Below are 16,230 nucleotides of genomic sequence, written 5' to 3' on the forward strand. Positions count from 1 at the left end.
TCTTTGGGGTTTTCATGTGTATGTGTGTGAGTGATTCGGGTTCATTTAAAAGGGAAAAAAGGTTTTGGCAAACCATTACTATCAGTGGCTATCTAATGAAAACCTACAAAGGATGCAACAGGAGGAAGGGTATAGATATTATGTAACTGTGTACCTTTATAATCTCAGAATTTTAAAATTTAACATCATCACCAGGTAGTTACATCAGTGGCCCTGGAAATCTGACTTCCTTCCTGCCCCCCAAAAAACTCAGCTCTCCTAAAATGATCCCACTGAAATGAAACAGACAAAAATAAAAAGTGTTTCTAGGTGTCCTGACTTTAAAGAACTATGAAATTTAAAATATGAGAGCAATTTCAAAATTATAGTAAATATTTTCCTTTCAAGCTAAACCTTGCTTCATCTATTGATTCACCAAATATTTATTGATATGCACCTGAGGGGCCAGCTTTGCATATTGGTTGAAAGCCCCAGCTCTGGCAGCAGCTAGAATTCCATTTCTGCCATTTACTAGCTTACTGTCCTTGGACAAGTTACTTACCTCTGTGTGCCTTAGTTCTCTCATGTTTAAAATGGGTATAAACATTAGAATTATCTGATAGGGTTGCCATCAGAATCAAAGATAATGTATGTAGAGTGCTTAAGAGTATTTGAAACTACATCAGTATAATTACTCTTAGTCTTAATTTTCTTTCAACATCCTAATTAACATCAATTATCTTGAAGGGCATTGAAAAATCCTTAAAGTGAAACTGTATTTGACTAAATTAAATTTTACTTGAGTATATCCTATATCTCTAAATAGGGGAATAGGGAGGCAGATAAGCAATGTGTAGTCAGAACCCCAACACGGATACGGGACAAATCCTGTCCTACTTTGCATTTTCCAACATGACTTACAGAATGCTAAAGCCTTGCAAATAGACGGGCGCCCCAAATTTAAGTTCGCGGTGATCTTGAAAGACTCCCAGGGAGCTACAGACCTGGGTCTCTGCCAGCTCTAAGCTCCCACCTCCAGTTATTTCCAAAACTTCCCTCCCCTGCGTTTATCCAGCACTTCTCCAAGCGGACGCCCCAGCCCGGCCTCGCTCCATCCTCGAGTCTTCCGCCCCTGCCGCTCCTCCCGGGCAGCGCCCGCCGAGCCGGGCCGCCCCACTGCGCATGCTCCTCGGCGCGCAAGTGGGGTGCGCGGGGGCCGGGAGGCGGGCGCCGGGCCCCGGTACGACCGTGCTGGGGAGGCCCGGGCCTGACGCAGGCCACGCCGCGGCGGGAGAGCGAGCAGCCGGGCGGCGGCGTCCTGGAGACCCCCGAGAGATGGAAGCGGCGCCGGCGGCGGCCGAGGCGGCGGCGCGCGAGGAGCTAGGTGGGTGCTGCGTGTGGGCAGAGGCGCGGGGCCGACTGGGCGCGGGTCTGCGGTCCGCGGGATGCGCCAGGCCTCCCTGGGCCCCGCATCCTGGTTGCAGTTGCTTCTCGCTGGACTGGGAGAGACGTGAGGCTGGGGGCGGGGGGACGGTGTTCCGTGAGTACCAAGGCTCTTGAGGTCGTGGGTCTGGCACGGGTTTGGGTTTAAAAGCCAGCAGAACAGACCTCCCGGGATCGTTTGGGATGAGCTGAGGCTTGGTTGCCGGCTGACTCCGGGGTCAGCACCTCACGGGAAACGGCTGTCTGCTCAGAGAGCTTGGTCAGATGAAAAGCTGAGGCCTGCAAAGGGGTGGGTGGGGGGGAGCCGGGAGGTGCGCGGTTGTCACTCTCACCGTTTTCCCCAAGGAAGTTGTCACTGTTCTGCTTTTCACTTGGAGTCTGCAGATGAATCCTTATTTGACCCTTTTCTACCCCAGGATAGACGAACTGGATGTGTTCACTAGAGTGAACAGGAGATACTGTAGCTAGCTCACTTGGCAAAGTTTGTTTTTCTCTCTGGTCTTCTGTCTCCTTAGCGACTGGAAATGTTTGTTTATGGTTTCCCGCTAAAAGAAACAAAAGTAAAGATCAGGCTGGTAAAATGATTGTCCTCCCAGTCATGTGCACTATGCTTAGGAATATTTTAAATTTGATGCTGATTAAATGTAATCTTCAAGAAAGAGGTTGAGCTTTAAAAATATTAATATTATAGGGCCGGCCCTGTGGCTCACTCGGTAGTACGGCGCTGTAGTGCCGAGGGTTCGGATCCTGTATAGGGATGGCCGGTGCGCTCACTGGCTGAACGTGGTGCTGACTTACCGGTTGGGGGAAAAAAAAATTATTATAAGTAACTAATAGGTTGGTGTGCCTGTAAGTGCGCAGGACACTTTACAATTGATTTCTTCAAATCATAGAGCTAGAAATAATAAACTTAACATTTTATTGAGTATTTTTTGTGTGTAAGCAGTGTGCTAAGTGCTTTATATATGCATTGTCTCCTTTAATCCTGACAGCAATTTGGTAAGGTAGGTGCTATTATTATCCCTGTTTTATAGGTATGTTGATTTTAAGCTCATGGAAGAACCCAGGTATGAACTGATGTTTATCTGACTCTCTGAACTTCATTAATAACCTGCCTTACCGAGGATGTAGGGAAATGGACATTCTCACGCATTGCTGGTAGGAGCAGGATAATATATTTATCTTTAAAAATGCACATATCCTTTGATCTGGCAATTCTGCTTCTAGAATATTTCCCAAGGAAATAAGTCATGTAACAAATATTTATATCAAGAGATTTTTGTAACAGTATTTATAATAGAGAAAAACTGTTAACTACAAATGTCCAATTTAAGGAAATTGGTTAAGTAAATTGTGATATAGCCTTATAGTCATATGCTGCCTAACCACTAAAAGTGATATGGAAAGATGCTCACCATATACATTTTTATTTACTTAAAAAGGTTTCAAATTATTTCAATTATTTTTTAAGTTATGTGTGTTCATTAATTAAACACATTTTCATTGACCTTCTTGTAGGCACTTGAGATAAATTGTGAACAAAACTGATCAAGATTCCTGCTCTCCTGGAGCTTGTATTTTGTAAGGGCAAGCAGACAAACAGTAAAGATGGTAATCAGTTAATTACATAGTATGTTAGGTGAAAAGTGCTATGTGAAAAAAGAGCAGAGTAAGGGAAATCAGGAGTGAGGGTGGAGGCTGAGCAGTTTACAATATTTTATAAAGTGGTCTGCATGGGCCTTATTGAAAAGATGCGATTTAAACAAAGCTTGGACGAGAAGAGGGAATTAGTCAAGTGAATATCTGGGGAAAGACTATGCCAGGTGGAAAGAACAGCTGAAGTAAAGACAGGAATAGCAGGGAGGCCAACGCAGCTGCAGCATAGTGATGACAGTGATGAGGCTAGATTAGGTAGGGTCTTTCAGGCTATGTAAAGACTGTGGCTTTTACTCAGAAAATGGGTAACCAATGCAAGGTTTGAACAGAGGAGTGACCTGATCTGACTTAAGTTTTAAAAGGATTACACTGGCTGCCATGTGAAGAATAGATTTTAAGGGGAAGAAAGTAGAAGCAGGAAGGTATTTCATTAATTCAGGAAAGAAATATGCCTGTCCTTCAGAGCAGTAGGTAGCAGCAGTGGAATGGACAGAAATGGTTGGAGTCTGGATATATTTTCAAAGTAGAACCAGCATGATCAGCATGATTTCCTAACAGATTGGATGAGGGTTGAGAGAAACAGAGGACACAAGGATGACTCCCGGGAAAAATGAAATTGCCATCAACTGAGGTGTTATGGTGGTTTTAGAACAAGTCTACAAATTCTTTGATGCTTCTGTCTTCAAGAGGAGGAACTTAATTTCCTTCCCTTTGAGTGTGGGCTGGGTTTAGTAACTTGCTTCTAATAGAAGTGATGATGTTTTACTTCAACACAAGGTCATAAAAGGCATTGTGCCTCCCTGATCTCTTTTTTGGATCACTTACTTCGGGGAAAGCCAGCTGCCACGTTGTGAGGATACTCAAATAGCCCTAAGGAAAGGTCCATGTTGCATGGAGCTGATGCCTGCTGATGACAGCCGTGAATTGTTATACATAGATAACTAATACAGATGGGTAAAGTTGCAGGAGGAGCAAGTTTGGTGGTGAAAATCAGTTCAGTTTGGGGCATGTTACGTTTGAGATTGTCAAAGTACAGGTGTCAAGTAGGCAATTGGATTTATGTCTAGAATTAGTGAAAGGTCTGGTCTGGAGATAGAAATTTGGAAGTCATCAACATATTGATAGTTCTTAAAGTCACAGGACTGAATGAGAACATATGGGAGTGTGTGTGTGTGTGTGTGTGTGTGTGTGTGTGTGTGTGTGTGTGTGTACTCTAAAATGTTAACTAACAGTGGCAATTTCTGGGTGGGAAGGTAATCTATAATTTCAAAAATGTTTACCTATGTATTTTATGATTTTCTACAATGACCCAGTATTATTTAATTTAAAAAGAATTTTTAAAAATGGGTATCTATGTGAAAAGAACTTGTCAACATATTAAGATACAGGTTCTCTTAAGTTCTTACATAGCTTAAGGTCTGCACTTTATTTCATAGGCCATGGGGATCTCTGGATGGTTTCGTGCAGTGCATATTTTCTTCATCTCAGAAATGAATAAAGTAGTTATTGTTCTCATTTTACATCTAGATAGTAGTTTATAGAGTTAGGTGACAATATTACATTATTTTTAAAAAAGGAACTTCTGCTTTCTTTTTGTTTGTCCATTGCCAAAATGTAAGTGATCTCCTTTAGCTTGCTATTACAAAAGTAACGTAAGTTTTTTACTTTCTTCTTATTTTTTATATTATCTAGAGAAAGACAGGAAAGGGCACTCATGATCACAGTGGGACATAATCTCACTGTCCATTTATATCCTTGCTAACTTACATTTTGGTGTATTTCCTTTCCTTCATTTCTTATTTAATTTTTAAAAAGATTATTGCAATCATGCTGTCAATATCTAGCTTTTTCCCACTCAGCATATGATAATTTTCCTTGTTTTACTGAGACTTTATAACCATAATTTAATGTCACTGTACTACTTTATAAGGTATATGTATAATAGTTAATTTAGCAATTTCCTGATTGTTGCACATCTAGGTTATTTCCAAATTTTCAACATTTATAATGTTGCAGTTAACATCTTTGTGCAGTAATTCTTTTCTCCATACACTAGCTTGCCAGAAGTAGAATTACTAGGTGGAAGGAATAAACATTTTCAGTACTTTAATCCATATTGTTAAATTAATGTTATTTTTCTTTATTCTGCCTGAAACTGGAAATTTAATTTGGCTTTAGATTAGAAAGTTGATTTTGAAACAATTGTCTGGGCAAAATAAGAGAGCATATGAGCACTGCCTAATAATGTTGAACGTTCGATTTTTAAGCACCATTAATATATATGTATGGAATATAATACATCAGATGTATGGTATATAATGTACAGTGTATGATATTGAATCAAACTAGTTTTCTTATTCGTCTGTAATTTCTTTACTTGTAAATAGAAATAATTGTGTCTAGGTAGTTTGATATATGTTGCTTAATAGTGATTTATAAGGCATTATATTAATTCTTTTTATACAAGTAGTAATCACAGCATTTTTCAGAGCTATCCAATTCAATACTTGGCCAAAAATTATAGCAAAACATTGGCAGATAATAGACTCTTTTTGGGATCATGCAATTTTTAAATACTTTGGGGTGAATGTTGAGATTTTATTTTATATATTCTTAGCTCTGTTAAAGCTTTTATCTTGTTGGGTTTTTAAGTGTTTGTCTTCTCTGCTAGTCTATTTCCTTCTGGCTGGCATACCATGTTTTGCTCATCTTTATGTACTCAGTCTTATAGCATAGTGTGTAGCTCATAAATGCTCAGAATTATTAACTGTTATCATTAAATTAGTTCTAATTTCTTGTCAAAAGGCAACATTTAAAAATCCTATACAGCATAATTTACTTTTAATATATATTTATGTAGGAAAGGGAAGAAAACTAGTATTAATTGATTACTTATTATGTACCAAGGATAGGGTTCTACGCTTTATATAGGTTATCTAATTTTATCATGACAAACCCCTGTGAGGTAGAAGTTACTAGTCTTACTGTACACATGAAAAAATAGGCCCAGAGGAATCTTGTTAAAATGTAAATCAGATGATGTCACTCCACTGGTCAAAACTCTGTAGTGTTGTGGTGTTCAGTATCATAGCTATTAGCTATATTTGGTTATTGAGCCCTTGAAATATGGTTTATCCAAATTGAAATATACTGTAAGTGTAAAATACATACTAGATTTCAAAGACTTAGTGTGAAATATAGAATGTAAAATATCTTAAATTTTTTATGTTGATTACGTGTAAAAATAATATTTTGGATATATCAGGTTAAATAAAATATATTTTAAAAATTAATTTCACCTGTTTCTTTTTCCTTTTTTTCTTAAATGTGGTTACTAGAAATTTTAAAATTATATTTATGGCTTACATTATACTTCTGTTGGACAACACTGCCTTAATGGATTTTCATGTCACTCAGGATGGTACAGTCTGTCTTCTGTTACCTCTCTGATCTCATCTCCTACTACTCTCCCCACTGGCTCACTCCTCTCTAGCTACTCTGGCCTCCTTCCCGTTTTTTCGAACATACCAGGCTGTCTATATCCTGAGAACCTTTGCCTTTGTTGTTCTGCTACCTCCTGCCATACATCCACATTGCTCACTCTTGCTCCTCCTTCAGGTCTTCTTTAAAATGACACTCGCCTTTCAGTGAGGCCTACTTTGGCTGTCCTATCTAAAATTACAGGCTTTCTCTCCCATTCCCTGTTTTTCTCCTTAGCACTTAACACTATCTAGCTTATTTTTATTTTACAGAGTTCCCCCTTATCCTCAGGTGATACCTTCCAAGACCCCCTGTGGATGCCTGAAACTGCAGATAATAGTGAACCTGATTGCTGTCAACCGGAACACTTTTCTGTTCAAGTCTTCCACCTACAAATTTAATGCCTTTTCCATCTTTACTATGCACTATCATGCATTGTGACTGTAACTTTTGCAGTTTGAGGTGTGACAGCAAAGCTAGCAACAATTTCTTTTTCCTTCCTTCCAATTTCACTGATAGAAGATTCATTCTTCTTGTAGATCTTAGCAACCTCAGCATCCAGTTTTTTTTTTCTTTCTTTTTTAAGCCAAGAACTTTCACCTTTTCACTTAAAGGGAGCACTTTACAGCTTTTCTTTGGTATATCTGAATTGCCAGCATTGCTATTCTTGAGCACTGGGGCCATTACTCAGTAAAAAAAGGATTACTTGAACACAAGCTCTACCATACTGCAACAGTTAATCTGGTAACTGAAAGGGCTACTAAGTGACTAACTGGCAGGTAGCATATACAGAGTGGATACCCAGTGGGACAGAGTAGGAAGGCATAAGATTTCATCATGCTACTCAGAATGGTGTGCAATTTAAAACTTATGAATTGTTTATTTTTGGAATTTTCAATATAATATTCTCAGACTGCAATTGACCTCGGGTAACAGAAACCACGGATAACTGAAACTGCAGAAAGTGAAGAGGGACTACTGTACTTACCTTATTTATTATTTTTCTCTCCACTAGAATTTAAGCTCCATGAGGGCAAGAATTTTGTTTTTTTAGTTTCAGTAATTGCTCTATTCCCAGCATCTACTAGTGTTTAACATATATTGGGGCCTCATTAATATTTGTGAAATTGAATAGAAAGTTATTGCAACCTCTTATTGAATGCTTTCAGTTAGGAAGTACAGACCTTTTGTGTTGAGGGGCTATTGTCAGTAGGTATTGGTGAGAAGGTGATGACGGTCTATTAGTAGAGGCTCTTGAGAAGGGCCAGAAACCAGTAAAATTTGTGGGAGGGCTTGTGTCTCTTTGTAACATCTCCTGTAGTGTGCTCTGCCTGCAATGCTAATGTTCTTAAAAGTCACCTTAGTCCTTGCCTCCATCCTCACTCATAAATCAAAGGTAAGACATGGGAATCTACTGTCCCAAGAAAAACAACTCCTACTAATCACTTTGATATACATCTTTCTGGGAATTCCACAGGAGGTTCTGCTAATTCTTTACCCTATACCTTTCTGCTTTTCATCTGATGTGATAGTGTGAAATAACCAAGGGGAAGTTATGGTTGTAGTGACGGGTGCTGTCTTTCTTGAACCTGAGCTAGAAACCTTTCGTGGAAAAGGGATTGCAGTTTGTGAAAGACTGATTTGAAAACTTTTCATGTTTCCAGCATAATCTTCTGCCATGTGCATGCCCTTTCTGTTTCAGCCACATTAAACCAACCTAAAGTTTCTCAAGCAGGCAGCATATTGAAGCCTGGAATGCCCCACACAATCTGGTGACTAGCGCCAGTGCTAATACCATTCCTAACAAGAGTCAAATAAGAAAACAAAATCACTGCATTTTTCTAAACTGTATACCTAAATTTGGAACAGAAGTACAATTTAGCATTTTATATTTAGTATTACCCAGAGCTTCCAAAAGTTATAAATGACTAGTTGACTCTATTTATTAGTAGGTCTCATCCTCAGAGATCTAGGCTTACATGGGCTATTACCATATAAAGATGCAATTTTTGGGGTGTGTAAGTATTTCCCAGATACTTATAGTTAGTTGTCTTCTAGTTTATTCTTTAGATTCAGGAACTAGTTTGTATCATTCTAGCTAATATATTCAGTCCTAAAACCTGATTGCTTCACCTAGTCATAGTTTATTTAGTTTAACAAATATGTATTTCTTAGTATGTAATGTTACCTCAGTTAGTAGAGACTAAAACTGGGGAGCAAGTCTCAGAGATTTTTTTAAGTGCAGTTTTAAAAAATATGTTTAAGCATATAGTTAAAACTTAGCTAGTGTGTCACATTACGTAGTTCTGCTTTAATGATGGAATTAAAACAATATATAAACATGTGCTTCTTAAATTCTTATCACTGTTAAGAAGTATTTTTCTCTCAAGTAGTTTCAACTTTTTAAAGTTGACTCTTTTTAATCTTATTTTGAGAGGATTAGTTAGAGGAGCTTCCTGGAATAATTAAATTTTAATTAAGGTTTTAAATGTGAGGGACAAGACAAACAGATTTAAAGGAAAGAAATATATGTATGAAAAACTGTTTTCCGCAATAAGTTGTGTTTAATGTTTCCTAGACCACATAGCATTGAGAAATAGTTAATTTAAGATCTAGGGAAAAATGTAACCATTGGGGATTACACCATGGAACAAATTAAATAAGACAATTATTAAACAATGTAAGTTTGTTAAGAGTGATTGAGAGCCTAACTTTTACTTGGGAATTAAAGTGAACATTGAAATACTATTTGAAAAACTTGATTCTGTGAATTACAGAACTAGTACATATAGATTATTTTAACAATTCCAGATTTTCAGGTTTACCTAAAAAGGTATTAAAAATAAATTTTCTGATGATGCCATTAAAAGTAAACTTATCATTTAGACTTCATATTTTTTGAAAAGTTATGAGAAAACTTACCTTTTTCCTGATTTTTCTATTGCTACTGTGATCTCTTGGGCAGTGTGCTTCAAATAAGAGATTGTTCCATTTTTTGAAATATTAATAGTGATAGCTATCTGTATTGAGAATAGGTAGTGTACTTACTACAGCACAGAACATACTGCACAGCCCCTGGGAGAAAGAAATTAGAAAGCTCAAATAACAGACAATTTGGACAAGCTGAATGAATAAAAAGCAAATTAGGAGTTGGCAAGGGCAATGGAGTACATTTAGGAATGAAAATATTAACAGGTTTCTGTTGAAACTGAAGCTGATGCAACTAATACTGATTGTTGTTATGAGTTGAATAGTTTTCCCCCTAAAGTTCATGTTTTGAAGTCCTAAACCCCAATACTTCAGGATGTGACCTTATTTTAAAATAAAGTCATTATAGGTGTAATTAGTTAAGATGAGGCCATGCTGGAGTAGTGTGGTCCCCTAATCCAATATGACTGGTGTCCTTATAACAAGAGGAAATTCGGACACAGGCACAATTACTGGGAGAATGTCATGTGAACATGAAGATGGCCATCTGCAAGCTAAGGAGAGAGGCCTGGTACAGAGCCTTCCCTCCCAGCCCTCAGAAGGAACCAACCCTCCCCGCACCTTAACTTCAGACTTCTAGCCTCTAGAACTTTGAGATAATACATTTCTGTTGTTTAAGCCACTCGATTTGTGGTACTTTGGCAGCCCCAGCAAACTAATGCAATGGTTTTACAAGATACAGTATCAACTTACTTTGTATAGAGTATAACATAAAAATATACAGGATCTGTTCTAACAAAAGATGAAAATAATTTATATTAATAAGTCTCTAGAGTAAATGTGAGATAGTAGATATCCCAGTAGACGTAATACTGGGAAAGCACTTTAATTTTCATTGTGTACGGGTCTAGGCTATGTCACCTTTGATACTGGACAGCAAGAAACAAGGAAATCCTACAAAATAATTTATGGACAATGTCCTAAAGACTCAAGGGCTAGAAAAACCACCAAAGACAAAAGTTATGGAATTTGAATTCTAAAGATATCTTCATTAATTTGGATTCTAGGAATTTGGAACTTTTGATGATTCAGTGAATTTAAATCTATAAGTATTAGTTACTGTACTAAAGGAAAAAATTTTAAATGATTTATGAATAGACTATTTTTAAGCATCTCTCAATACTTAAAGCATCACTTTACTTTTATGAAAAAGTGATATGCTGAATTCCATTTGGCACTGGGCTAATGGCTGTGTAAATCCTGATCTTAACACATCATCCCCGCAAACCGGTAAGTTCAACAAGGAGTAAAAGTAAACCATCCATGAAATTATTCTTTTAGCATTACTAGGAGACCCAGGATATTACAAGCTTCAAATTATCTGTAAGTAGAGAAAGAATTAGCACATTTCAAACAGAGTTCTTGTTGCTGCTGCAAGCATGGAAAGTGGGGGAGGGCACTTAGGATCTCTTTGAAAAAGAAGAGAGGGGAGCAGAAGACTTGTGTGATGCACAGTGAAAACATAAAGTCTAAATTAAAGTGTTAACAGTCTAAACGGAGGTCAGGTCTGGAAGCTAGTAATTCATGGCACTGAGTACAGGGAAGGAATCTGAATATGAACAGGACTGGAGGGGGCAGCCTTGGCAAAATATTGCTTCTGGCAGAGGGAGATAGAGTAGTGGAGATGCCCCTCAGATGCCTGGCAATGAAGGGAAAGAAGGAAGTAATGGGGCAAATTGAAGATACTGTAGAAATGAAAGAGAACTGGAAGACATGCCAGTTACTCCTCCTCATCCTAACAACTTAGCATCATCCATGAAATAAACTGAACTTCACTGATAGAAGAGAACACTCTCAAACTAGGATTTCTGTGCATGAAATGCTTAGAAGTATGAAAAGTCACAAGGAATAAGTTTCAGTGTGTCCATGGGAGAATGTATTGAAATGAAAATTTAATGTGTCATTGAAGAAAGATAAGATGAATGAAAATGAGGTAAATAACAGAAGACACCAAAAGAGTCAGAGAGAAAGTGGTTGAAATGGAAGACAGGCAAAGAAGATCCAACATGAATGTAATGGGAATCTCTAAAAATAAAAAAAATAAAAAAATTATTGAACCAAACAAATATTTAAAGGTGTAATCCAAGAAAACTTTCCAGAAATAAGAGGAAACCTAGATGAACATATCAAGAGGGCCCACTGTGTCCCTGGGAAAGTTGGCTCAGATGATCAACCCCATGACATATCATAGTAAAGCTGTTAGACTTATAGACAAAGACAAAATCCCTAGGAACTTCAGCCAAAAGAATAACTTAATGAAAATTAGTCTGGCATTTGGCTTCTCAAGAGTAGCATACAAAAGCAAGGCAAGAGTGAAACATAGTTTCGAGAAACTCAATAATAGAAAGTATGAGTCAAGGATTTTATATCTAGTTGTTCTTCAGTATCTGGGCTATAGAAAAACAGCTTGAAACAAGCAAAAACTCAGGGAATACTGTGCTCAGGAGTCCTTCCTGAGGAATCTTCTAGAGCAGTGGTTCTCAAAGTGTGGTCCCCAGACCAGCAACATTAGCATCTCGTAGGAACTTGTTAGTAATGCATATTCTCAGGCCCTCCCCAGACCTACTGAATCAGAAATTTTGGGGTGGAGTACATCAATTTGTGTTTTAGCAAGCAAGCCCTGCAGGTTATTCTGATGTAGAGTCTTTAAGAGGATCAACTTCTTCCAGCCAAGGGTTGTTTGGGAAATCTTTGGCAGGGAACTGGTAGTGAATATTGATATTGATTGTAGATACAAGTCTGAGACATAAGTAGAGACAAGATCAGAAGAACAGTATGTAAAGCATCATATGTATTGTCAAAGTAGAAAAAATACAACTAAAAAATGAGAGAATAAGGGGTAAAGACAGGAGAAAGTAGAATAAGATCATTAATTATTGTAATAGGTGGAAGTCAGAGGATAACACTTAAAACTGCCAAACAAGATAGTAAAAAAAAAAAATAAGTAAAAAATATAAAATAAAAAAGAGGATTAAGGAGATCATAAAAGTTATAATGGCAAAGGTAATCAGTAGAACAACTTAATTAAATGTGTTATGTGATCCTGGACTGAAAAAAAAAATTGCTTAAGAGGGCTTTATTGGTACCTTTCATGAAAGTGGAATATGGAATGTAGATAAATAAAAGTATTGCATCAATGTTAAACAGCCTTAATTTGATAACTGTAATGTGAATATTCAAGAGAATATTATTCTTCTTAGGAAATACATGCTGGTAATAGGACAAAGTGTGTAACTTACTCTCCAATAGTTCATAAAAAATGATTTATATTTGAGAGAGAAAAAGCAAATGTGGGAAATGTTAAAAATTAGTGAGTCTGTACAGAATGTATGGGAATTTTTTTTGTACCATTCTTGAAAATTTAATGTAAGTTTGAAACTATTCCAAAATAAAAGGGTATGAATTATATATTAGTCATTCCCAACTAGATCTTTTAATTATTTTAGTTCCCTGTTGTGTAGGTTTGTTATGTATTTGGATGGAACAAACTTTCATTTGTTTAAAATATTCTGTACTTCAGACCTTACTAGTGCATATCAGTCATCTCAGTAAATATGAATTCAGTGAATTTTACTAGAACAGGACAGGCAATGGTCACTAGTGTTGTTTTTTTCCCTGAAAGGAGCAGAATCATGCAAAAATTGTTAGATATAAGGGCAGATTTTGATACTAAAATTTTAAATATTAGAGTGGCTTTATAATTTTCTTAAGTATTTTAAAACATGATTACTGTTTACCTAGACAGTGTGATTTGAAGCTAACCAGAGATGAAAATGTATTTGATTATTTCTTCACATTTCTCATTCCATAATTCTATGATCATTGACTATAAACCTCATGTAAACAAAGCAGAAAAAGTTTGGCACTGAGTACTCAAGCTTTCCTCTTTGCACTGCTTAATTAATCCAAACAGAATATCCAGCAAATAAATCTAGTTGTTTCTTTTTAAATATAATAAAACTCAGGATATTAATGTGAACTAACTTACTCAGGGTGAAAATAGTAAAGATGATAACAAGTGGTATTTTCTAATATTTTAAAATTCATTTATACTAGCTTTATCCCAACCTTTTAAACAATAGTGAGATACTTTTCTTTTTTTAAAGATATGGATGTAATGAGACCATTGATAAATGAGCAGAATTTTGATGGGACATCAGATGAAGAACATGAGCAAGAGCTCCTACCTGTTCAGAAGCATTACCGACTTGATGATCAAGAGGGTATTTCGTAAGTTATGGTTTATAAGTCTCCTTTTGTTTTCATTGAGTATATATTTTGTAATTTTCTTCTATGGGCAAGGCATTTTACTAAATACCACAGAGACACAAAGATGAAGAAGACAGTTTTCACCTTCAAAGAGTTTTATAGTTTATTTGGGAAGGAACAAATACATTTAAATTACAGAGCAGTGTATAGGAATTATTACAGTGAAGTTACATATGTAATGCTCTGGATCTTGAAAGAAGAGAGATCTGACTGAGAGGAGCAGGAATGTTAAGAGAAGTGGCTTCTGGAATGGTTAGGAGTTAAACAGTGGAAGATCGTAAACACTTTATGCTGGGTGAATAGTATGAAAGAAAGTCATGAAGGTAGGAAAGCAGTAGAGCCTTTTAAAAAAAACTTTTTGGTGTTTTGTCATCATTAATAGATTTGAGCAAGTTATTTTCTATAGTAATTTAATAATTAAGCAAACTAACATCAAATTTAATTGATCAGAAGAGTACAAACAAAATTTAGGCAAACATTTTTGTTTCATAAGTTTTAATTTTTTGCTTTTGTTTCTAGTTTCAGTTTATTTTTTGGTCAAGAGACCTCCTTCAAATGCCTTTTAGAAACTATTCTTAGGTCAAATCCCTTTGGGAATTCATGATATCTAAAACTAATTAATATATTTCTTACCTGATGATACATGTAGCTTTAAAACTTATATGTTTTTTTATTTTAATGAGCTTCCTCTTAGTTTGATAACCATAAATCAAATATGTTTAGTACCATGATTACATAGACAGTCAATAAATTGCTCTGTCTTGTTAGCCTGATTTTCAACATTTTTCTGAAAATGATAGCAACAAAGTATCTTATGAGAAAATTACCTTTTTAAAATTTATTACATTGCTGTGTGCAAAACCACTTTCACTAAATATTTCATTTAATCTTCACAGTAACTTTATACTATATACAGTAACCAATACTGTATGTATTTCACTTTTAGGTAGCAAAGATATATCTTGAACCAAGTATGACTACTAGCCCTCTAGTGGAATGGAAATGTTATTTGTTTCCTTGCCTAGATTAATTTCCAGTTCCCTTCTAAAACCATAATTATGTGATTTTAATAGCTTTTGTCCTAAAATGTTTAAATCTTACAACTTCTGCTTTTCAGATTTGTACAAACTCTTATGCATCTTCTTAAAGGAAATATTGGAACTGGCCTTTTAGGACTTCCACTGGCAATAAAAAATGCAGGCATAGTGGTAAGACTTATCTTTGTAATCTACAATTAAAATACAATTATCAATCTAATTTACAGCAACAATTACCACAGGGTAACATGTAACCTAGTTAAATATAACCTGGTCAGGTGACATTTAGATTATCATTTAGCTGTTGTACTGGATAATATTATGTGAACTATGGTAATGATATAAAAGAGAAAATTAGAACAAATTACTTTTTTCATTTCTTCTTAATTACTTATTTGTAATATTTAACTGAAAAAGCCCCAAAACTAAAACAGTGCTTGATTTTTAAAGGTATGGTCATATCTTATTCTTTTGGATTTTAAGGGACTTAAGCAGTATACTTCTAGCAAAAAATATGTTTATAGAAAAGATTATTTGTATTGTGAAATTGGATAGTGTGTCAGACTCAAAATATGCAATTTTCAGATTTTAAGAATAGTAGTTAAAAGGAGTAACATCTTCTAAAAACAAATATTTAAAGCATTGTTAGAGACAATTATTGTAATTATTGTAATTACAGAAAATCTTAATAGAGGAGAAATCATTTATGAAATAATGAAATTATATTTAACTTTTTTTAAATGGACCAGTTTCTAAAATCAGTTTTAACTATCATCTTTTTCCATGTTTGACTGTTTCATCCACCCTAATTTAGAGTGCCTTAAAAACTTCTGATTGTAACAATAAACTTTGAGAATATTTTGTCGTGTCTTGATAATCCAGGCATCACTTTAATTTTTGTAAATAAATACTTGAAATTTTTATGTACCACTTTTTGAAATAATTATTTTCTAAGCACAGTTTCTGACACATAGTATGTACTCAACAAGCAGTATGTAGAAGTAGATTGCCAACAATCCCAGTTTGATATTGTGCTTTCTAGTCATTTAGATAATGATGCATAGTTGCATGTAATTATAAGGGTGAGGCACTGATAGTTGTAGACTTGCCATCAGAAGTTAAACATAACGTTGTATTCTGTCCTACTTTCTTGCCTATCTATACTCTATATTCATAGTTTTGGGTAGCAAAGTTGATTAGATGGAATCATAAATGGTTGTCTTAAATATTACTTGAAATTCTTTCTGTATCCAAGTTTATTTATTTTCTCTCACAAATGACTAATCATTTTGTCCAACAAATACTTATTCACTGCAAATGCATACTCACATTGACTCATTGTTTATAAGTTTCCTCAATTTTTGTAAAACTTTAATAT

General features: G+C 35.7%; 1 protein-coding gene across 2 annotated transcripts in view; it reads left to right on the forward strand.

The window, feature by feature from the left end:
* The first annotated feature begins 1,255 nt into the window (after positions 1-1,255).
* SLC36A4 (solute carrier family 36 member 4) overlaps positions 1,256-16,230 on the forward strand; it is a 38,382-nt gene continuing 23,407 nt past the window's right edge. For both annotated transcript variants that reach the window (XM_063094107.1, XM_063094106.1), the window contains exons 1-3: positions 1,256-1,363; positions 13,653-13,776; positions 14,933-15,023. In XM_063094107.1, the coding sequence (XP_062950177.1) occupies positions 1,315-1,363; positions 13,653-13,776; positions 14,933-15,023 (264 nt within the window). In that variant the 5' untranslated portion in view covers positions 1,256-1,314. The remainder of the gene's footprint in view (positions 1,364-13,652; positions 13,777-14,932; positions 15,024-16,230) is intronic.

The sequence above is a fragment of the Cynocephalus volans genome, chromosome 4 (genome assembly GCF_027409185.1).
Source record: "Cynocephalus volans isolate mCynVol1 chromosome 4, mCynVol1.pri, whole genome shotgun sequence".
Taxonomy (NCBI): domain Eukaryota; kingdom Metazoa; phylum Chordata; class Mammalia; order Dermoptera; family Cynocephalidae; genus Cynocephalus; species Cynocephalus volans.